Source organism: Diceros bicornis, chromosome 28, assembly GCF_020826845.1.
Source record: "Diceros bicornis minor isolate mBicDic1 chromosome 28, mDicBic1.mat.cur, whole genome shotgun sequence".
Taxonomy (NCBI): domain Eukaryota; kingdom Metazoa; phylum Chordata; class Mammalia; order Perissodactyla; family Rhinocerotidae; genus Diceros; species Diceros bicornis.
In genome coordinates, this window is record NC_080767.1 from 29,108,251 (window position 1) to 29,133,307 (window position 25,057).

Consider the following 25,057-nt stretch of genomic DNA (forward strand, 5'->3'; position numbering starts at 1 on the left):
GTATCCTTTGTGTATATGTGTGATATTGTTTTTAGTAATGTTATAAATAAGAGATCTGAGATTTGGAGAAGTCAGGTGACTTGCAAATCACACAGGAAGTGACGAGTCAAAACATCGGGAGGGCAGGAATAGTGAAGAGCAAGTGTGGGGCGAGGAAGGGGAGTCTGAGATGACTCTGGAACCAGAGCCATGAACCTGGACACTTGCCGCCCTGAGTACCAGGGGCGTGGCCTGTCGCTGGGTCTGCCTGGCTCAAGGTCACCGGGCAGGCATGGACACCGTGCAGTGCTGGTGGCGCTGGTGAGCGTCTGACCTCTACCAGAGAAGCACTGGCTGGAAACTGACAAACCACGAAACCAATCCACTCTGAGAACCAGGCTGGGCAGCCAAGTGCCAGCCCAGGAACCAGACCGTCGTTAGCCTCATCATTTACGCCAGGAGAGTGAGAACAGGATCTCCTGCAAGGCTGGATTTCAACCACTGGTTTAAATTTCAAGGAGAAGCAAGAAGGTGTTGACATGTAAGGAATTACTTTTACATGCCTTTGATCACCGTGAAGCTCCGTGGTGTTCTAAATGAGCGTGCTGGTTGGAAGCCAAGCTGGGCTGAGTTTTACAAAGGAACTCCCACTGTGCCACTGAAGGCTGGCTCTATAAGCCACTTTTCCTTAAATAAACACTGTCTGTTTCCCTCCCCCCTTTATTTCAATGGCAGCAGGTGGCCAGTGGACAAAACCTTTGGCTAAGCTCTCAGATGGGCTCACAGGAGATGTTACCCAGTGCCCCCTTCTGACCTCTGACCAGTCACTTAACTTTGGTGGTCACCTGAAGGAAATTTGCCTGCTTCCTCAATAAATCAGAGAAGGGCAGTGGAGGCCATCTGTCTGTGTGGGAACAGGCTCGCCTGACTGTTCCTCCAAATCCACTTCCGTTTGGGGATATCTCACCAGTCACTGTCCCCACCACAATGGACTTAGGACAGAAGGGGAGTCTGATCCCCTTTAATGCTCTGAACCAAGCACAGGCTCCAACTCTTTCCTTAGTTCTCCATGGCTCAGATGCAACCAAGCTTTAGAAGACTTTATTAATAACTCAAGGAGAGCAGAGGGGAAATAAATACAGAGATGAGCATGCAACCAGATAATTCTGTTTATAGATACTCTCATCTCAGCATGACAGGGCTCTGAAGTGTGCCCTTGGATGGCAGAAGACAGTGTTTTCCCATGCCCTAGGAGCACATCTAGATTCCCTGGGGCTTGGCTAAGAGATCCCCTGCCCAGCTGTAGATGCCCTGACACTGACATTGGAAAGTCCGCCCTCTCCAGGGGAGACCCCATCTGTGACCTATGAAGACAGGACAGGACAGCTATGCTACAGCCTCCACAGGGCAGCATGTCAGGATACAATCCCATAAACTAAACAGCCACAGAGAGCTATGTGCAAGAAATAGTAGGGTATTTCTTACACTACAGCATCAATATCTTTATCCATCTAATGGTGATTAAAATAAACCTCTCTGGTCCAGCATTTCCCAGACTTGCATGACCAGGGAACACTTAAAATTATAATGTACTTGAAGAACACCAACAGGAGCTCACATATATTCAGATTAATAATGTGGACCGCTTATAATCTCAATATATAAGACATGGTGATATGGTGATATTAGTCAGTGGTGACATTAGTCAATATGTATTATAACATAACATTAAATATACAACAATTAATCTGAGACACCATTTACTTTTTTGCCTTCAACTTGAATTCAAATGGGATGGACTCCTTGTTAGTGCTTTGCCTGTATAATTTTTTTTTTTTTTTTGGTGAGGAAGATTGTCCCTAAGCTAACATCTGTTGCCAATCTTCCTCTTTTTGCCTGAGGAAGATTGTCCCTGAGCTAACATCTGTGCCAATCTTCCTCTATTTTGTATGTGGGATGCTACTACTGTGTGGCTTGATGAACAGGGGGTAGGTCCGTACCCGGGATCCAAACCAGCGAACCCCGGGCCGCTGAAGCAGAGTGCGCAAACTTAACCACTATGCCACCAGGCCGGCCCCTGCCCGTATAATTTTTACAGGATCCCATGGTTATCTAAGGAAGGGCAGATCCAAGAGCAGCAGAGAACATCTGAGTGATTTTTACTCTGATAAATCACTTTATTCTGAGCTTTAAGCCCTTTCCAAATATCTAGAAGTCGCTTCAACATGTCACACTGGAGGAAGGAAAAGAGCAAGAGGAAGAAACGACCATTCATTGAGCATCACAGTGCCGGGGGCTTTCCAGCATTCTTATTTAATACTCTGTCTCGCGTACACCTGCCAACAGCCCCATGAGGCAGAGTCCTTATTCAAGTTCTATAGAGGAGGTAACGGGGCTCAGAGTGAAGGAATAATGCAAAGCACACACGTAGCAGGGGACGGTGTCTACACAGGTGTGGCCAGCCCCAGAACCCAAGCCCTTTCCACTACACCACACTGGAAAAGGAAGTGGGGACTGAGCCTCAGCCTGTGTGTCCACACCCGTGTGGTATTTGCCTTCCCACTACGCTGAGAGCTCCATGAGGACAAGAACTACGTCAGGCTTGTTCGTCACAGTAATCTCAGTGCCAAGTACAGTGCCAGAGACAGGAGCAAAGAAGGCTCAGGAGACTTGGATGCCATTTTGAAATTCCTAAAGAGTCGTCATAGGGTCTACAGAGAACATACATTTCCCACGGACCAAGAGGGCCAAACCACCTCCGGTGGGGGCGGGCAAGGGAGGATGACATACAGGGAGAAAGGCCTCAATTGAGGAATATTTTAAAATTTAGAACAGTCCCATGGTGGAATGAACTGCCTAGAAAAATATTAAATTGCCCCTTTCTGAAGATGCCTGGTCACCCGTCCAGGTATGGAGGGGATTCACCCAGAAAGAGTGGATGTTCTTTAAGGTCCTTTCCAATCCCTAAGATTTGTTTATTCTTTGGTACCAACTTCTTCAACTCTAGGCCTAATTAGTCTCTCTGACTCGCTGTGTGACTTGGCCAAGTCTCTTTCCCTCTCTGGGTCTCAGTTTCCTCATCTGTACAAGGGAGGTATTTGTCTGCTTAGGGCTTCCAGGATCTTTTCTATATGCTCTCTGGAGAACAAGGGTTATGACAAGAGTGCCTGCAGAATGGTGCTGTGTTCTGAGAGGTTGCAAACCCTCCTCCTTCATGTGGACACCCTCCTTGTGTGCAAGCTCTGGCCACAGAAGGCAGTGACCTAAGGCTGCTTCCCCACCCAGGGAGACAGAGCAGAGTCATCCTCACTCTGAAAATAAAGTGAGAATCAGGGATACCTGTAATGTTAGACATAATTCTGGAAAGTGTTCAAATTAAACACCTTCAAACAGTAAAACAGTATTTGTGTTTCTTTAGGAGGAGAGATGGAAATGCTTCTGCTCCATAGAGACAGACCAGTGGTTCTCAGTGAGGCTGGTACTGCCACCTAGGGAGGGTTTGGGAAATTTCTAGGAGTGTTTTTGCTTGTCACAGTAAATGGAGAGTATTAGTGGCATTTGGTGGGCAGGATCCTGAGTGCCAGACCGCCTGTGAGGCACTGGGCAGTCCTGCCACACCTTCGTGAAACGAAAGACCTATTTGTAAATAAACATGGAGATAGCCTAGAACCCAGCTCCATGTCACATATATACACAAAAAGAATTTTCTACATGATCTAAATGGAGCATCACAATTTTCTAGGAATGCAACAATCATGTAAATAGAAAATTATACTTTGCCCTTTTTTCCTGAAACTTTATCAAGAATTGTTCAATACTTCAGAAGTGTCACATCACTGAGGGCATGGTGGCCTATGGTATCTGAGTCACCCATATAACATGCAGTGATTACATATGAAAAATAATTTGAACTATAAAGAAATACGGTGTATGTGTACATAAATATACATATATATATAATAGAGAGAGAGACTATAATGTTGAATCAAATTGTCTTCCTTTTCTTATATCCAAACTTATTCATTATAGGTAGGTGCAAACATGTGACCACTTCACTATGTCTTCTAGTGTAAAACTGCCAAACCTTTACTTATTGAAATGTATAGCATTTTGTCATAAAGGAACCTTATTTTCTCTTTTAGAGAACATTTAGGGTGGGGTTTTGTTTGTTTTTTTTACGATGTGTGTAGGTTGATTATATTTCATTTCAGGATGGTAAAGAGAATGTCACAAAATATTTTTTATACAAGGGAGAGGGCATTGGAATGACACCTCTGGAGTAATGAGTACACTTAGCACCCACAAAAAGAAACTAGGGCTTCTTGGAGACTTGGCTGGTTCCCAGGTTGGGGCAGGGAAAATATAAGAAAAGCCTGGAACATCTTGTGACGAAAGAAAGAGAGGGCTCAAAGAGCAACAGGAATTGTTTGAAGGACACGGGGCTCCACTGACCAAGTCCTGGATGATTTGAGCATCAAAATAAATAATTATATTGAAGGATTATAACTTGTTGAATAAAATAGGAATCCACAAGTCCACATTAATACACATACATACATACATACATACATACATGAGAAGGCAAAGTTCTTCCTTGCAGTAGAAACTCAACTAACACATGTAAAAGGAATGATGAAGCTAGATAATCACCATTTGGCAACCATGACAATAATAAGTGATTTAGGCAAGAATGATTAAGAAAGGTTAGAAATAGAGAATGAAAGTTTGAAGAGTAACAGGATATTGTGTAGTCTTAAAGTATCTTCCCACAAGATATTTAGTCATTAGAAAAGGGAAAATAGTAACTTTTCAGTGGAAATCTGGCAGACACCACCTTAACCAAATGATTAAAGTTAACGTCACCAGTAATAAGACACATTGACATCATGTGCCCCCAGAGATGATACCCCTGAGAAAAATACTACATTGCTTCTGTGCCATTCCTTCCAAAAATGCATATCCTGAATCTAATAATGAGGAAACCCCAGACAAACCCAAATTGAGGAGCAGTCTGCTAAATAACTAGCCTGTACTCATCACAAATACCAATGTCATGAAACACAAAGACTAAGAAATCCTTCCAGCTTAAACGAGACTAAAGAGACACAACAACTGAATGCAGTGCACGATCCAGGACTTTCTTTTACTAGACATCATTGGGACAATTGTCAAAAATCTGAATATGATTAGATTAGATAGTAGTATTGTATCAATGGTATTTTGACAATTACATTGTAGTTATGAAAGGAAATGCTCTTTTATTTAGGAAACACACACAGAAGTGTTTAGGGCTAAAAGGGCATCACTTATGCAACTTACTCTCAAAAAGGAGAGAGTGAGTGAGTGAAAAAACAAACGTGGTAAAATGTCAACATTTGGGGTTATCTGAGTGAAGGATGTATAGAAATTCTTTGTATTAGTCTTATAATTTTTAAGGAAGTCTGAAATTATATCAAAATAAAAAGTTAAATGAAAATGGAAGGGAGCCATTAGGTCCAAAAGGATAGAGAAGCACTGTTATTGGATCTTTTCTAGCCAAACAAATCCTTTTATCCGACTCTTCTAACTCTTGTAGAAAACGGATGGGGTTAATTTCAGAAGGAGGGTGGGAGAAGGGGGTTTGTGTTTGGGTGAGAGGAAAGGACAAGAGAATCATTTCATTAATGAGGCCGGAGAATTTGATGACAACATCTTTCTAAATCCGAATCTCGACTTCGCTACGCCTTTCATTAGAACTCCTCCAAGAAGCAATTACACAGCACAGAAGTTGAAGGAGAAGCGGAGTGAGAGCGATTTCTCCATTTCCTTGGAGATGAGGCAAGAAGATACAGGCAGAGCAATTTTCATAATTTCCCTTTGAAACAGGCACTGAAGTCAAGATGGGCTCCACCATTTTCTTGCAGAAAATTAGACATCTCAAGTGACTAACGTGACATCACTAAAAACTTTTGCAGAATGAAATGAAAGGGTAAAAATTGAAGAGGGAAAGATGACCTTTTACTCACTTTGGGAAGCAGGGTTTTTTTGACCTTTAAAATAGTCTCCCAGAAAAATGCTTACCTCTTTCCCTTTTTCTTTTTAAAAGCTTGCCATTAGAGGAAAAAAAGCAAGTTATAGCAGCGGCCCTCTACTGATTATATTCGTCTCAAAAGTCCACATAATAAATCAGTAGCAAGATTATAATAGTTGTGATTTAAAACACTAAATGTATTTGGGGCCAAATTGAAGTTTAGAAAATTAAACAGTAGAGCATCTACTCTTAAAAAGTATTACTGTACAGGGCTGTCTCTGGGGGAAAAAAATCTAAGGGGAAAAAAAAAAGTTAAGCCAAGCTGGGATGATGTTCAGTCAAAGAGAAGTCTTAGCTCTTTTCCTCTCCTAAATGATATATCATAAAATAATGAGATAGTCTCAAGATTAGATTTTTATTAAAAATTAAAGTAAGTCCAATTCCACATTTCCAATAAGCCAGAAACACCCAGAATGCTTTGTCTAAGCATTTTTAGCTCCAGCCTAAATTTCCATCTAAGACTGAAAAACCTGTTTCAATATTCATTCATTTCACACAAATGCCTGAGGGTGCCCTTTGCGCTGGGCACTGGGGAGATGGAGGTGAATCTGACTAGGTTCCAGCTCCCTGGGGCCCCCATCTAGCAGGGGCAGCAGATAAGTTATGTCCACTCACTGAGGGGATGCAGTGTGATTCTCATAGCATCCCTATGGTGCTCCAGATGAGGAAACCGGGGCTCAAAGGAATTAAGTACCTTATGCAAGGTACACACTTAGAAAGTGGTGAAGGAAGGATTTTAACCTACATCTATACTGAACCCAAACCCTTGCCTCACTATCTCTCAACCAGAAACACTGAAAAAACAATACTGTGTTTTGGGGTCCTATAATTGAGGGGGAGTACTGTATGGAATTGGGGCCCAGAGAGGCCGTCCATGGGTCAGGGCAGCAGGAGAGTGGGAGGTGGAGTGCAAGAGGGGGTGTCAGAAAAGGCCCTCATGGATTTGGTGACATCAACTCTGACACAGGGAAACTTAGTGTTTGTCAAGTGGACAAGCGCAGGAAGGGTGTCCCCAGCAAAAGAAACAGCCAAGAGTTTCGAGAATCTGGGCAGATGTGGATCTTTCTGAATGTGCTTTAGAGGGAACCAACAGGAAGGCTGTCTTGGCTTAGCCAATATTTGCTAGTCTCAGCCAACCACGCCACAGGACTACTCAGGAAGGAGTGTGCAAACACAGCTTCAGTCACCCTCCCAGGAGGGGATGAGGCCGAGGTGAGGAGACTGTCATTGCCCCGGTGCCTGTGCTGGCCAGCCCCACAGTGCTGTTCCAGATGCAGCTGTATCACAGCCTTCATTATCAGCGCTTCACTAAGCCCCGGGCTACAATGACCTGGCATTAGCAAGAAGATGATTGATTACATAAGGCCCTTTGTGCTCCAGCTGAAACCTTGGCAGCAGAAATTTGTGCAGGATTTTAACTCCAGCTGGGAGTTTTATGGAAGCCCAGGAAAGCCAAACTCACAGAATCACAAAAGAGTAGAACTGGAAGGGACCTTAGTGATGCTCTGCAAAAAGCTTGGGAGAGGGGAGAGATGACTTGGCCAGGGTCCAACAGCCAGTTAAGAGGTGGTGCCAGGATACGACACCAAAAGCACAAGCAACAAAAGCAAGAATCAACAAGTAGGACTACATCAAACTAAAAAGCTTCTGCACAGCAAAAGAAAGAGCCAACATAATGAAGAGGCAATCTACAGACGGGGAGAAAATACTTGCAAACCATATATCAGATAAGGGGTTAATATCCAATTTATATAAGGAACTCATACAACTCAATAGCAAAAAACGCAAATAATCCGATTGGAAAATGGGCAGAGGACGCAAACAGACATTTTTTCCAAAGAAGACATACAAATGGCCAACGAGAACATGAAAAGATGCGAATCAAAACCACAATGAGATACCACCTGCCACCTATTGGTGAGAATCTAAATTGGTACAGCCACTATGGAAAACAGTATAGAAGTTCCTCAGAAAAATTAAAAATAGAACTACCGGGGGCTGGCCCGGTTGCATAGTGGTTAAGTTCACGTGCTCTGCTTCGGCGGCCTGGGGTTCCCAGGTTCAGATCCTGGGCGCGGACCTACACGCCACTCATCAAGCCATGCTGTGGTGGCATCCCATAGGCAAAATAGAGGAATATGGGCACAGATGTTAGCTCAGGGCTGATCTTCCTCAGCAAAAAGAAGAAGATTGGCAACGGATGTTAGCTCAGGGCCAATCTTCCTCACACACACACAAAAAATAGAACTACCATATGATCCAACAATCCCACTTCTGGGTATATATCCAAAGGAAATGAAATCACTATCTCTATGAGATATCCCATGTTTATTGCAGCATTATTCACAATAGCCCACACATGGAAACAACCCTAGCGTCCATCAACGGATGAATGGATAAAGAAAATGTGGTCTATATATGCAATAGAATATTATTCAGCCTTAAAAAAGAAGGAAATTCTGCTATTTGTGACAACATGGATGGACCTTAAGGGCATTATGCTGAATGAAATAAGCCAGAGCAAGTCAAATACTGTATGATCTCACTTAAATGTTCTAAAAAAATGTTCTAAAAAAAAGCTGAACTCATAGAAACAGAGAGTAGATTGGTGGTTGCCAGGGGCTGGGGGTGTGCGAAATGGGGAGATGATGGTCCAAGGGTACAAACTTCCAGTTATAAGAGGAGTAAGTTCTGGGGATCTAATATACAGCATGGTGACTACAGTTAACAATACTGTATTATATACTTGAACGTTGCTAAGAAAGTAGGTCTTAAATGTTCTCACCACAAAAAAGTTGTAATTGTGTGAGGTGATGGATGTGTTAACTAACCTTATTGTGGTAATCACTTTGCAATAGATACATGTACCAAATCATCCAGTTGTACACCTTAAACTTACACAATGTTACATCTCAATTATATCTCAATAAAGCTGGTGGGGGGGAAGGGGTGAAACCAGGACTTGAACCCAGGTCTCCTGATTCCAGTCCAGTGTTTCATTTCACATTGAATGATTGCATAGGGCAAGGATATATCTAACTTGTTTTGCATCCTTAGCATGGCACTTAGTAGGTCTCAGGAAATATTTGCACTAAACGAAGTCAGAAATCTGAGTGCACTGGCAGTTGCAAAGTCATGTATAACCATGAGCAAGTACCTTTGATTCTGAACCTCTATTTCCTCATCTGTAAATCGGAGATAATGACAACTCCCCAAATTGAGTGAGGATAAAAAAGGTCATGTATATAAAAAGCACTTGGTAAACTGCAAAGCACTACACAGATGCCAGCTGTCACTTGGGCTATTTCAAAGGACCTCCTAATGAATAGGGCCTAAGTACGCTTTTCCAGAGAGGAGCGGCATCTTGAGTTTCAGACCATATCATTTTTCCAGTAAACAAATTGAGCTGTTAAGCAAGGGGCACAAGAACAGCATGATGTATCTAAGCAGGAGGTGAAGTTCTATTTTTGGCAACCAAGGAAACAAAACTTGAAGCAGATGGGGAGGTGAAACCATGGCTCCCACAGAGTCTCTGCCAGCGGCTCTGAATCATCTGCCTTCTTCTGACAGCTGGAGTCCCCTCGCTTCTGTCTTCAGTCTTTTCCTAGTTATGAACCAGAACCCTGGGCCACTGCATTGGCCTCCAGCGACGCCATGTCGCAGAAGCAGAAGGCATTCTAGTCTCCATGCTGGCTCCCAAGCTTGCTGCAACTGTGTAAGAGCTCTGTGTAGGGCATCACGGGGAAAGGTCAGCAGGCTGATCACCATCCCACTGGATGGCATCATTCTGGTAAGTTCTTCATGGCCCAAGTCTGGCACGCACCCTTGCAAAGTGACAGGCTGAGTCATGTTGATACCGTTGGCCTCAGAGAAGCTAAGTTTTGACGGCTAAACTCACAAGAGAGGAAAAATTTTAAAGCGTGGCATCTGCGTATTAATTTGCAATTCAATTTGGCAAATACACTGGAGTTCCTACTACAGTCCAGGCACTGTGATAGACACTAGGGAAACAATGATGAATAAGACCGATCCAGTCACTCGCTGTCCTTGTGGAACTTAGAACAGGAGAGAAAAATAATTAAACATGTAGTCACTAAAGAGTGTAGCAGGCATAAGTACATGAAGAGAGAAAAACAAGGTGCCCCTCCCAGACGTGGGGGGCAGAGTAGGCTTTATAGAGAAAGTACAAGATATGCAGGGATCTGAAGAATTAGCAAAATTGGTCAAGTGAAAGAAAGCAGCCTTGGAGGTAGGAAAGGCGCACAAAGGATGGAGATAAGTGCTCCAGGCAAACGGAGAGACGTGCAAGATGCAGAGGCAAGAGAGGCTGTGGTACCACTGAATTCCTAAAAAAGCTGAATACCGAAGGATCCCAGAGCAAGAGGCTGGAAATGGTGTGCGCTGACCCTGCAGAGGTGGCAGCAGCGTAGAGCTGCTGTGAAGGAGTGAAGGCATGTGAAGGAGTTTAAACTTCCTCCTTTTGATAAACCATCGGGTGACCCAACGCTAGCCAAATCAGCACATTGTCTATATGAAGGAAAATGATGTAAGTAACCAACTCACCAGAAGGTTATTTGATACGCATGGAATCAGAGCAAGAAATATATGCTTCACACGGTAGGTTTTCTCTCTGCCTTGACTCTGACCCACTTATAACTCCAGATTTTCTTCATTCCTAAACCCAGTGGAGAACACAGTTCTCTGGAGTTTTTGCAAATAATGCACTTCATTCAGCCTTGAGGAGCTGAATCAATAAAAGCAAACTTAGGATGGTAACCGGAGAGGAAAATGGAAGAACCCCAGGCTCGCTGGTTCCCTCCAAGAAACTGCAAAACATTATTGAACAGGTTTTTGGCTTTATCTACTGCAAAATTCTTCTGCTATGAAATACAAACTCCCTCACCATAATAAATACTGTTTTGATAACAAAACTGTACTTTTCTCAAATACCCAGATGGAAGACCATATGCAAAAGAAACTCCAAGGAATTTTTTTATTGGCCATCTGCTAAAATTGGAAAGAAAGCCTGCATCCTCCTCTAGTCTTCTCAGAAATTTCCTACTTGCTTCCACCTAGTGCCACCTGCTGATCATTTTTGGGTACCAGTTTTGCAAATGGATAGCAAAGGGGATGTGGATCTCCCCCTTTCTTTAACAAAGTAAATTTATTCCTAATTAATGTGAGAAATAAAATACCTACAAAGTGTCAGGTTTCAGAATGTTTTACAGCTCCTCACACCTCCTCCTGTTGTTGTCAGGAATCACAAAGCAAAGCCCACAAACACTTCTTAGAGAGTTCACTTCCAAGGCAGTGGCAAGATACTGTTCATCCTCATAATTAAGCACACCATTTCTAATACAGCCTCGTGTTTGGTTTTACCTGTCAAAAATGTAAACGCACATATCATTTAATGCAACAATTCCACTTTGAGATTTCTACCTGGAGGTAATGCTGGCACAGATGTATAAAGATACTACATGAGGGTGTTTCTTATAGCATTATTTGTTGAACGAAAAAATATGAGAACCACCTAAATGTTCACCAACAGGGAAGTGATTTTAAAAGTTATAGTACATTCATACAATGGAATACTATGCAGCAGTGACAGGCAAAGACGTCTAAAACATATTCAGTGGGGGAAAAGGCAGACTAAAGAAGAAAATGTATAGTATAATCCCATTTTTTTAAGAAAAAAGAGCTGTGTGTATTACAGTGTATTTTTGTTTATACATAGGAAAAGCTGGAAGGATACACATCAAAGTATTCAAGTAATTTCTGAGGAGTGGGGATTTTTTTTTTCACAATTTTACTTCATACACATTCCTATATAACTTGAATTCTTAATGTGAATGCATTGTTTTATATAAAAACAAAGGAGATATTAAAAATAAGAATGCCACATGTTTTTATCAGATTTGCAGCTAATAAAGCATTTCATCATCAAATACTCACTGGATGCCCACGATTGCTCTGAGGTTAGGATCATTTCTTCATTTAACAGATGGAGAAATGGGGCTAAGAGGAGAACGGACTTGCCTGAGATGCCATAAGAAATAAGCGGTGGTGTCAGGGCTTTCCAGCAAACAACTAGAGTGGGGTTTTCATAGCCTTATTCTACATGTGCCAGGCCCTGAATCAGCAGATTCTAAATTAAAGCTGTTTTAGACACAAAGAAATCTTCCTTTATGTTAGAGATCTATCCAGTTCTAAGTAACTTCAGCATCAATCAAATGGGCTTTGACACTTCAGGGCTTAGAATGCTAAAATATAAAACCGGAAGACAGGGAGCAGTGGCCTAACCCCACCTCCCCATCGTACCGAGGAGAAAGGACTCTGCTGAACGGCTAAAATCGGAAAGCCAACAGTTAAACAACAAGCACTTGCTCAGCTTTCTACCTTCTCCGCTAAACCTGCTCCTCCTCATGGGCATCTTGGCAGACAGCACCCGCACCAGATTCCTGGAAGCATCACGTCTGCATTCTTCCTCACTCCCTTGCAGATCCGTCTCCAAGTGCCACAGATTCCACCTTCTAAATATTCCTCACATCTGGCCCTTCTCTGCATAAAACTCCTGTCCTAATGTCTTAACACAGCCCTCAGCATCTCTTTTGTCTGGACAAGCAGCACAGCCTTTCCCATACGTCTCCCTCCCCTGCCCACCCCCGCAATCTACTCCATACTCTGCCATCAGGTTACCTTTCTAATACTAAAACCTGACCACCCTCCTCCCCACCCCCTACGGAAAACCCCTCATGGCTTCTCCTTGTAAAGCTCTTTAACCTGGCATTCAAGGCCCTTCATGATCTGGCCTCTACTTCTCACAGTTTATCTACCATCAAACCCTCTTCTTTTAAACTCCAGTAACACCCAACTGCTTATCATTCCAACATGTTGTATTATTTCACGTCTTTGTACCTTTGCACAAGCCATTGGTTTTGGCTGGAGTGCTCTTCTTTGGCTAGTCTGCCAGGTAAACTCATTTCAAAATGGGGTCAGGTGTCACCTCCACCAGGAAGCCTTCTCTCTCCCTTTATTCCATCTGTCCTTCACCCTGCCCACCCTCATCCTCTCACCACCAGCAAAGTTTTACTCTTCTCTGGAATATTTCTGTACCTTATCTACACATCTATTCAAACAGTCTCCCATATTATCACACAGAAGGTAAAAGTATTGGCTCTGGAGCCAGTCTTCCAAGCTGTGTTACCTTGGCAAAGTTACTTAACCTCTCTGTGCCTCAGTTTCCTCTCCTATGAATAACAGAAAAATGCTATTAAGGTTGCTAAAGAATTTTAAGATAGGTACTCCAGGTAAAAATGCTCAATAAATGTTCCTATTGTTATTGTTATGTAATGATTCATTCAGAGGCCTTCCACTTCCAGCCAAGAGACAGTAACAGAAACTAGATTTACCCTCCCACCTGAAGCAAACAAAAATGGACAAAATATTGTACACAACGGTTTTCAAAGCACTGGACATGAGGCAACAAAGGAACCGTGATTCATGGAGGATTGGGTAGAGTATACACAAGATTCTTGCTTCTGTGGTGACGAATGATTAGCCTTAGACTGAGTACTGCTCCAGTCCTGCCTAATAAACCTTAAAAACAAGACCCAAAATCTATGTCCAAGTAGCTTAACTGGATCCCATAACGAAGTTCAAGAATATTTATAGGAATGCAAAAATGGACAAATTCCTTGAAAGACACAAACTACCAAAGCTCATTTAAGAAGAAGTAGATAATATTAATAGACTTTATCTGTTAAAGAAATTGAATTTTTAGTTAAAAACCCTCCCATAAAGAAACAGCAGGTCCACATAACTTCACTGGTGAATTTTACCAAACATTTAAGAAAGAAATAATGTCAATTCTACACAAACTATTCCAGAAAATTTTAGAGCTAGGGAATACTTCCAACTCATTCTATGTGACCTGCATTACTCTGATAACAAAACCAGACAAAGCCATGGCAAAAAAAAAAGAAAAGAAAACTACAGAACTATATCCCTCACAAATATAGATGCAAACATTCTAAACAAAATTTTAATAAATCAAATTCAATAATATATAAACAGGATAATATATCATGACCAAGTGGGATTTATCTTAGGAATGCAAGGTTTGTTTAATGTTTAAAAATCAATCAAAATAATTCACTACATTAACAAACTAAAAAATAAAATGCACACAATCATCTCAATAGACCCAAGAAACTGTAATAAAATCCAACATCTACTCCTAACTAAAAACCAAGCAGAATCCATGGAATCAAGGAATAGAAGGAGACTTCATCAATCTAATGAAGAGCAGCTACAAGAAATCTACATCAGCACCATAATTAATGATGAAAAACTAAATGCTTATCCCCTAAGATCAGGAACAAGTTCAGACCCAGGACATCTGCTCTCACCAATTCTATTCAACACTGTACAGGGGTTCCAGCCAGTGCAATAAGGCAAGAAAAAGAAACAAAGGGATGATTGGAAAGTAAGACATAAAACCATCCTATTCTCAGAGGACATGATAGTCTATATAGAAAATCCAATGGAACCTACAAAATAAGCTACTGGAACTATTAAGTGAGTTCCTCAAGGTTGCAGGATACAAGATCAAAACATAAAAATCAATTATATTTCTATGTACACAAAATAAACAACTAGAAATTGAAGTTTAAAAATAAAACGTTGCCAATGTATCAAAAATTTGAAATACTTAGGGATAAATTTGACAAAAAATGTGGAAGACCTATACACCAAAAACTAAAAAATGTGCTCAAAGAAATTAAAGAAGACTTAAATAAAAGGAGAGATATACCAACTTCATGGATCAGAAGGTTCAATGTTGTTAAGATGTTGATTCTACCTGAAGTGATATATAGAGTCAATGCAATACCAACCCAAATCTCAGCAGGCTTTTTTGTAGAGATTGATAAGCTGATTCTAAAATTCATACGGCAGATCAAAAGGCTATAATAGCCAAGAAAACTGTGAAAAAGAACAAAGTCGGAGGACTTACATTACCAGATTTCAAGACTTCTTATAAAGCTATAGTAACCAAGACAGTGAGGTATTGGCATAAAGATAGACAAATATATGAATGGAATCAAATAGAGAATTCAGAAATACACCCACACATATTTAACATTTCAACATAAGTACAAAGCCAATTTGGGGGAGAAAGGTTAGTATTCTCATCAAATGTTTCTGAAACAATTGGATATCCATGTGCAAAAAAACTGAACTTCAATCCATACCTCACATTATATTAAAAAATAACTGAAAAAGCATCATGAACCTAAACTTAAAACTTAAAACTATAAAACTTGTAGACAAAAACATAGGGGAACATCTTTGTGAGCTTGGGTTAGGTAAAGATTCCTTATATATGGCACCAAAAGCATAATCCACAAAAGAAGAAACTGATAAATTGGACTTCATCAGAATTAAAAATTTGGTCTTCAAAAGATACTGTTAAGAGAATGAAAAGACAAGTACAGAGAAAATATTTGCAATCAGTATATCTGATAAACACTATATTCAAAATATGTAAAGAATTCTCAAAACTCAGTAGTAAAAATAAACAACTCAATTTTTTTAAATGAGCACAAAATGTGAATAGACATTTCATGAAAGAATATATTTGGACGGCAAATAAGCACACAAAAAGATGTTCAATATCATTAATAATCAGGGAAATACAAATTAAAACCAACGAGAAAACACTACACATCTATTATAAAGGCTAAGATTAAAAAGCCTGACTATTACCAAGTTTTGGCAAGGATGTGGAAGAAATGGAATGCTCATACATTGCTGATGACGATAAAAAAAATGGCACAACCACTTTGGAAAACAATTAGTACTTTCTTTAAAACTAAATGCACACCTACTATATGATCCAGACATTCTAGTCCTAAGCATTTACTGAAGATAAATGAAAACATGTTCACACAAAAACTTGTACGCGGATGTTCATAGTATTGCTATTTGTGACAGCCAAAAACTGGAATCAATCCAAACGTCCAGCAGCAGTTGAAGGTTGCGATATTGTGATTTATAAGAAATATATATATTATTAGGTATTTCAAATGGCCAAAATATATTTCTCATATATATTGGTCTTCACTCACAGCTCCCAAGACCCTTGGAATTTCCTAAGAGACAAGGGCAATAGAGGCATCTTCTGTTATAATATTTGGTCTCTTGTCCTCATTGCCTGAAAATGCTTCAGAGCCACAAAGGTGAAACGGGTGTCTTGTTATTCATAACAAGCCCTTTCCACCATGACTGGCTTTATGTTAATAAAAAACGGGTGTCTTGTTATTCATAACAAGCCCTTTCCACCATGACTGGCTTTATGTTAATAAAGGCGATTTTTGCAAATCACCTAAGGATGGGGGCTGGTTGCCAGGGAAACCAACCAGGTGATTAGAGGGTCGGAACTTTCACTCCCACCCCCTCACCTCTGGGGAGGGGAGAGGGGCTGAGGCTGAATCAATCACCAATGGCCAATTATTTAATCAATCATGCCTATGCAATGAAGCCTCCATAAAAACCCAGAAGGACTAGGGTTTGGAAAGCTTCCAGGTTGGTGAACACGTGGAGATTTAGGGAGAGTGGTGCACCTGGAGAAGGCATGGAAGCTCCTCACCCTTTCCCCACACCTTGCCCTACGCATCTCTTCTACCTGGCTGTTCCTGAGTTATATCCTTTTATAACAAACCAGTAACCTAGCAAGTAAAATGTTTCTCTGAGTTCTGTGAGCCACTCTAGCAAATTAATCAAACCCAAGGAGGGGGTTCTGGGAATCGCTGATTTATAGCCAGCAGGTCAGAAGTACGGGTAACAACCTGGACTTGCAACTGGTGTCTGAATCCAAGGAGGAGGTCTATTGGAACCTCCAATCTATAGCCAGTTGATCAGAAGCACAAGTAACAATCTGAGTTTGCGACTGGCACCTGATCGGAGGGGCAGCAGTCTTCGAGGACTGAACTCTTAACCTGTGGAATCTCATACTGTCTCTGGGTAGATAGTGACAGAATTGAGTTGAACTGTAGGACACATAGCTGGTGTCCCAAGAATTGCTTGTTGGTGTGGGGACCCCCACATACACGTTGGAATTGGTACCAGAACCTATTTAAAGGTATAAACAAACTGCAGTATATACATTCAATGGAATACTCCTCAGTAATAAAAAAAGAATGAATTACTGATGAATACTACAACATGGAAGAATCTCAAAATAATTATGTTGAGTGAAAGAAGGCAGACCCAAAAAAAGAAAAAAAAGAAAAAAAGAGTACCTGCTCTACAATTTCATTTATATAAAATTCTGGAAAGTGCAAACTAATTTTGACAGAAAGCAGATCCATGGTTGGGAGGTAGATGGCAGGGAGAGGAAGAAAGGAAGGACCAAAAAGGGACATGAGGAAAATTTTGGGGTGATGGATGTGTTCATTATCTTGATTGATGGTGGTGATGGTTTCATGGCTTTTTACATATATCAAAACACATCAAATTGCACACTTTAAATATTTGCAGCTTATCTTATGTGAATTATACTTTAAATAGAACTACTTTTTTAAAAAATTATAAGACAAATAGGCTATCTGCATAGTCTCAAAATATCTCTCCACAAGATACTTAATGATTACAAAGGGAAAAAAATAGTAACTTTATAATAGAGAAACCTAGCAGACACTACCTTAACTAAGTGATCAAAGTTATCATCGCCAGAATTAAGACATTTTGACATCATGTAACTCCTGATCTGCTGCACTGAGAAGGTCATAACATTATTTTTGTGATATTCTTACCAAAAATGTGTAATAAGAATTTAATCATGAAAAAAATCAAAACCAGATTGAGGGACATTCTTACAGAAATAACTGACTGATACTCTTCAAAAGAGTCAAGGTCATGAAAAACAAAGACAGACTGAGGAACTGTTACAGAACACAGGAGACTAAAGAGAAATGACAACTAAATGCAATAAGAGATCATGGAGTGGATCCCACACCAGAAAAAGGACATTAGTAGGATGATAGGAAAAATGCAAATTAGATGTGTAGATTATTTAGTAATACTAGATCAATTTTAATTTCCAAGTTTCAGTAATTGTATAAGATGTTAATATTAGGAGAAGCTAAGTGAAAGGTATGTGGGAACTCTCTCTGTACTGTTTTTGCAACTTTTTTGTAAGTCAAAAGTTATTTCAAAATAGTTGTAAAACTGAAGGTAAAATGAAGGCATTTCCAAACAAACAAAAGCTGAGAGAATTTGTCACCAGCAGACCTGTACTACAAGAAATATGTTAAAGAAAATTCTTCAAGTTTAAGGCAAGTAACACCAGACGGAACCCCGGAGCTACACAAAGGAATAAAGAGCACTGAAAACATAAATATATGGGTGAGATAGAAGACAAATATACTCATTTTTCATTTTCTTTATAAGAAAATTGACTCTTCAAAGCAAAAATAATAACAGTGTATTGTGGGGTTCATAACATAGAAGTAAAATATATGACAATAGCACAAAGAAAGAGAGCGGGAATAGAAGTACACTGTTGTAAGGTGCTTATATTTTACTTGAAGTATGTAATACTTAAAGGTAAATGTGATAAGTTAAAGATGGATTGTAAACCCTAGATTCTAGGGATAGGAGAAAAACTAAAAACATTTTTTAAAGAGGTATAGCTAACAGGGCTAATGAGGAGATAAAATAAAACACCAAAAATATTCAATTAATCCAAACAAATAGGATAAATAGAAAAGAAATAGCAAGATGATATATTTGAATCCAACAATATTGATGATTGCATTAATTGTAAATGGGCTAAACAAACCAATTAAAAGGTAGGGATTATCAAGCTTGAGAAAAGACCATAACCCACTTACATGCTGTCAATAAGAAGTACTCTTTAAAAATACAGATAGGTTGGGGCCAACCCCGTGGCGTAGCGGTTAAGTGCACATGCCCCGCAGCTGGTGGCCCAGGTTCGGATCTCGGGCACGCACTGATGCACCACTTCTCAGGTCATGCTCTGGCAGCGTCCCACATAAAGTAGAGGAAGATTGGCATGGATGTTAACTCAGGCCCAGTCTTCCTCAGCAAAAAGAGGAGGATTGGCATGGGTGTTAGGTCAGAGTTGATCTTCCTCCCCCTTCCCCCAAAAAATAAGATAGGTTAAAAGTAAGAAAATAATAAAAAGATATACCATGCAAATACTAAGTCAAAGAAATCTGGAAGTGCTATATTAATATCAGACAGAGTAGACTTCAGGATAAGGAAAGTTACCTTATAAAGGAGTCAAATTATCAAGCTAGTAACAGAGCTTCAAAATACATGAAGCAAAAACTGACATAACTAAAGGAGAAATAGACAATCAACAATGTGAATTGGAGATTTCAACATACTCTCTCAGTAACTGACAGAATAAGTAGGCAGCAAATTAGTAAGGAATACGTGAACAGTACCAAGTACCAACTTGACCTAATTGATATTAATAGGATGCTACACCAACAACTCCATAATACATATTATGTTCAACTGCACATGAAACACTCACCAAGACAGACAATATATGGACCATAAGACAACTTTCAACAAATTTAAAGGGATTGATATAATACTGAATAAACTCTCTAATGTCAACAAAATTACATTGGAAATCAATAACAAAAAATACTTAGAAAATTCCAAAATTATTTCGAAAGTAAACAACACATTTCTAAATAACCTATGGGTCAAAGAAATCTCAAAGGAAATTACATAACATTTCAAACTGAATGGTAATGAAAATGTAATACACAAAAATTTCTAAGATGTATCTAAAGCAGTGCTTAGAGGGAAATTTATTACTTTAATGTTTAAAAATCAGTGAACTTAGGTTCCTCTTTAAGAAGTTAGAGAAAGAAGAGAAGATTAAACCCAAAAGAAATAGAAAGAAGAAAATAATAAAAATCAAAAATCATTGATATAGAAAATGGACAAAGAAGAGAGAAAAACAATGAAATCATAAGTTAGTTCTTTGAAAAGTTCAATAAAATTGATAAACCTTTAGCTAGACTGATCATGAAAAAAACCCACAAATTACCAATATCAGCAATGAAATGGGGGAGAGCGCTACATATCTCATAGACATTAAGAAATAATAATGGAATACTATTTCTAAAAACTTTATGTCAGTATATCTGACAACTTAGATGAAATGGACTAATTCTTTGAAAGAAGAATTACCTTCTCCTTTACACACAAATTATCTATATGTGTTAAAAAAATTAATTCATAAACTTGAAATGTTCCCAGAAAGAAAGCCCCATGCCCAAATACCCTCAACAGTGAATTCTATCAAACATTTAAGAAAGAAGTAATACCAATCTTATACAAAATCTTCAAAAAGCTAGAGGAAGAAACATTTGTGAATTCATTTAATATGGCTTACCTCATAGCAAAACCAAAGACATCATACACCAATATCTTTCATGAACAAAGACACAAAAATTCCTAACAAAATATCAGCAAATAGAGTTCAGCAGTATATAAAAAGGGTATTACATCATAACCAAGTGGGGTTTATATCAGGAGTGCAAGGCTGGTTTAACATTTAAAAATCAATCAATGCTATTCATCATATCGCAAAAATAAAGAGAAAAATCAGATGATCATCTTAACAGAGGCAGAAAAGGCATTTGGCAAGATTAAGCACCCATTCGCCACGGAAAATTTTCTGCAAACTATAGAAGGCACCTTCCTCAACCTGATAAACGGTGTCTACAAATAACCTATAGTTAACATCATACGTAACAGTGAAATGCTGTATGCTTTCATCATGAGATTGGGAACAAGACAACAATGTCTTGCAGTTTAATAAGAAAAATAAATAAAAGACACATAAGTTAGAAAGGAAGAAATAAAATATATTTATTTATGGATGAATTAATTGTATACATAGACAATCCTAACAAATCTAAAAAAAATAAATTCTAGAACTAATAAGGGAATCAAGCAAAGTCATATGATACAAGTTCAAAATTAAAAAGACAATTGGATGTCTATGTACTAGCAACAAACAGTTGGAAAATGAAATTCAAAAAATATCATTTACAATAGCATAAAAATGAAAATGCTTAAGGATAAATTTAACAAAACATATGCAAGACCTGTACTCTGAAAACTATAAAACATTGCAGAGATAAATTAAGGAAGATTTATGAACAAATGGAGGTAAAAGTCATGAATTAGATGACTCAGCATTGTTAAAATGTCCACTGTCTCCAAAATGATCTGTAGATTCAGTGTAATACCAAAGTCCTAGCAGGCTTCTTTGTAGAAGTGGACAAACTGATTACAAAATCGATATGAAAATGCAAAGGACCTATAACAGCCAAACAATTCTGAAGATAAAGCGGGAAGACTTGCACTATAGTCATGTATCACTTAATGATGGGACACGTTCTGAGAAACACATCATTAGGCGATTTCGTTGTTGTGCAAACATCATAGAGTGTACTTACACAAACCCAGATGGTATAGCCTAGTACACACCTAGGCTATATGGTACCGATCTTATGGGAACACCATCGTATATGTGGTCTGTCGTTGACCAAAACATCGACATTATGTGGTACATGACTGTACTTGGCTTCAAAACTGACTATAAAGCTATAGCAATCAAGATAATGTGGGGTATTAGCATACAAGTAAACATACAGATGAATGGAACAGAGAGTCCAGAAACAGACCAAAACATATATGATCAATTGGTTTTCAACAAAGACGCCAAGGTAATTCAATGGGGGAAATGACAATTGTTTCAACAAAAGGTACTGAAACAACTGAATATCCATACGGAAAAAAGTAAACTTCAACTCTAACCTCATACCACACACAAAAAGTAACTTGAAATGGATCACAGACCTAAATGTAAAGCTAAAACTATACAGCTGCTAGAAAAAGACAAACTATAAAATCTTCATAAACTTTAGTTAGCCAAAGATGTCTTAGACATCACACAAAGTGTAAAAGAAAACGTTGATAAATTCAACTTCATCAAAACTAAAAACTTTTGCTCTTTAAAAGACAAGAGTTAAAAAATGAAAATTCAAGGTTACGACTTTGAAAAGTCAACTGGGAGATTATATTCACAATACGTATACAAATACATCACAATACATATGAAAAGACTTGTATCCAAAATATATAAAGACCCTACAACTTAAAATACTCATAAAATTCAGCAAAAATTTTGAATATACACTTAACCAAAGAAGATATTCAAATGACCAAAAAGCACATGAAAAGATGCCCAACATCCAGTCATCAGGGAGGTGTAAATTAAACCATAAAAAGATACAACTACACATCTACTAGAATGTCTAAAATTCAAAAGACTAACACCACCAAGTATTGGGAACGATGTGGAACAAAGAGAACTCTCACACACTGCTGGTGAGAGTGGAAAGTGGAACCACTTTGGAAAACAATTTGGCAACTTATAAGGATAAACATACACATAACATATAATCCAGAAATTCCACTCCTAGGTATTATCCAAGAGAAATGAAAACATATATCCACAAAAGGACTTGACATGAATAGTCATGGCAGCTTTATTTATAATATCCCCAAACTAGAAATAACCCAAATGCCCATCAATTGGTGAAAAGATAAACAAATTGTGGTATGTTCATACAATGGAACACTACTCACCAATAAAAATACAAGCTACTGACACACACAATAAACATGGATGAATCTCAAAAACATAATTCTGGAAATAAAAAGACTCAAAAGAGTACACACTTTATGATTCCATTTATATGAATTTCTTTAATGGACAAAACTAATCTATAATGAGAATGCAGATCAGCAGTTGCCTGGGCTGGGGGGTGGAGGGGACTGACCACAAGAAGGCACAGAGGAGCTTTGGGGGATGATGGAAATGCTCTCTCACTTATCTGATTTTGAAGATACAGTTGGTATCATTTAAATTCAGCCTTGCAGAACAGTTAGATACAGAGTTGTAGAAATGGGAAGGAAAGGTATTCCATGTAGGGACAATAGCGTGAGCAGAGCCACAGAAGTGGAAATTGGGAGGTGAGTATGGAAAACAGCTGATGGTTCACTTTAATTTTTAAAATTAACTTTATTGAACTATAATTTGCATACAATAAAATGTCTCATTCTAAGTTAATAATTCAATGAATTTTAAGAAATATATAGACCTATGTGACCACCACCCCATAGACAGCTTCCTTTTAAAAATTACCACTTTGAGCTTTTTGGGGGCTTAATAAATCATAATTTTATTACAAGTTTTATAATTTAATATTAAAACCAAAACAACATGCAGGCAATAAAGACTATAAAAAGCATAAGCGTTGAAATAAGTTCTAGGTTTAAATCCTAATTTTCAAGCAAGTCACTTAATTTCTCAAAGCCTCAGTTTCCTCATCCATAAAATGGGGATAATAATACAACCAACTTCACAAGATTGCTGTGAGGATTAAAAGAAATAATGGTAAGCTTCTAGCACAATGCCTGGAACATAGTGGGACCAACAAATGGTGTTAGCTTCATCACAAGGAGACAGACATTTGTTGCACAGTTACCCTCAGAGGTATGGTATGGACCGTGGAACCTGTTGGCAAAGGCTTTGAAATGGTCCTAAAGGAAACCATTAAAAAACTAACCAAATGGCAACTCTGAATTCAGCTTCCCTACTGGTTCTGTTTCACAATTGTTGGTGAAGGCTCCGAAGTATTTCATGCTCAAACATATTGCTTTGATATGGAATGGGTGATTTGAAAATTGATTCTGAAAGAAATTTAAAGTAGGACACTTAAAAGGTTTGCCCCCTCTGTTTGTCAGACCGACTCCCTGGCCTTGAAACGAAGCCCGACCTCCCACACGTCATACCACAGGGTGCTGGGGACACCACAACCTCGAGGATTCACCCAAACAGCCTCAGTCCAGTCCACTTGTGGACTCGACCACCAGCTCCAGCTCTGTCTCCCTGGCTCTCCAAACACTGACTCCACAATCCAGCTCCTAGTATCAGCCCCAGGCCTGTCTCTTCATGTCAAGACCCACTTCTTCAGTTTACCTACCTGTCAGTCTACTCGTTCAACCCTGCAGGCTGCCTCGATCGCTGCCAACACCTACTGTGTATTGTTAAGACACTTCCTGAACCAGTCTCATCTTCCTGGGGACCCTCTGCCCCAGCTCCCAGCACACAGGACCCAGGACACAGTTTCAACCATAATATAATTCAAGGGTCATGGGGACGGAGTGCCATCTACCTGAGCAACAAAGAGCTGGAACTCGTCAGGCAGAATCCATGAGCGAGGGTAGAAGTTGTACTCCTCAGGAAAGAGATTCTGCATGATTCTCACTGCTCTGCTCAGAGTAATTTTACGCACCATCTCCGTCATGCCTGGGAAGAAGAGAAGCTGTGAGGTTTTAACAACAGTGGCCACGAGCTATAAGCTATATAAGCCATTATTCGGGACTTTTAACCGCCCCCCCCCACTCCCACCACAATCACTTTTTCAGATAGAATAAAAAAAAAGGTATGAGTTGTTCCCCATAGTGATGACTCATGGTTTGGAAAGACCCACCAATTAATGAAAAAGTTGAGGTAAAAGACAGTTATTTTTTTTCTCCTTATAAAAATGAAGCAGCAATTTGATAGAATGAATTTCCACCTAGTTTATTATTCCATTCTTTGTCAGTCCTCTAGATAATGAATAAAAACAAGCATTTGTATCTTACACTTAAAAGTTAATATCCTCTTTAATTTTGGGCCACCACACATGCTTCTTAGATTCCTCCCATTTTATACTCTAGAGAATATTATCTAGTGGACTCTGATTACACTATGAGAAGCTTATTAAGTTGCTTTGTTTTAATCGCCCATGAGCATTAAAGGTATAAAATAGAAAAATATGCACCTTTCAGCATAAAATCTGTCTCCTTGAAATAAGGGCAGGAAGTGGAAAGAATATCATC

The 25,057-nt window shown here is 39.2% G+C and overlaps 1 protein-coding gene across 1 annotated transcript in view; it reads right to left on the reverse strand.

The window, feature by feature from the left end:
* Window positions 1-25,057, reverse strand: part of TTLL11 (tubulin tyrosine ligase like 11) — a 235,951-nt gene that overhangs the window by 153,658 nt on the left and 57,236 nt on the right. The window contains exon 3 of the mRNA XM_058523936.1: window positions 24,349-24,482. Coding sequence (XP_058379919.1) covers window positions 24,349-24,482 — 134 coding nt within the window. The remainder of the gene's footprint in view (window positions 1-24,348; window positions 24,483-25,057) is intronic.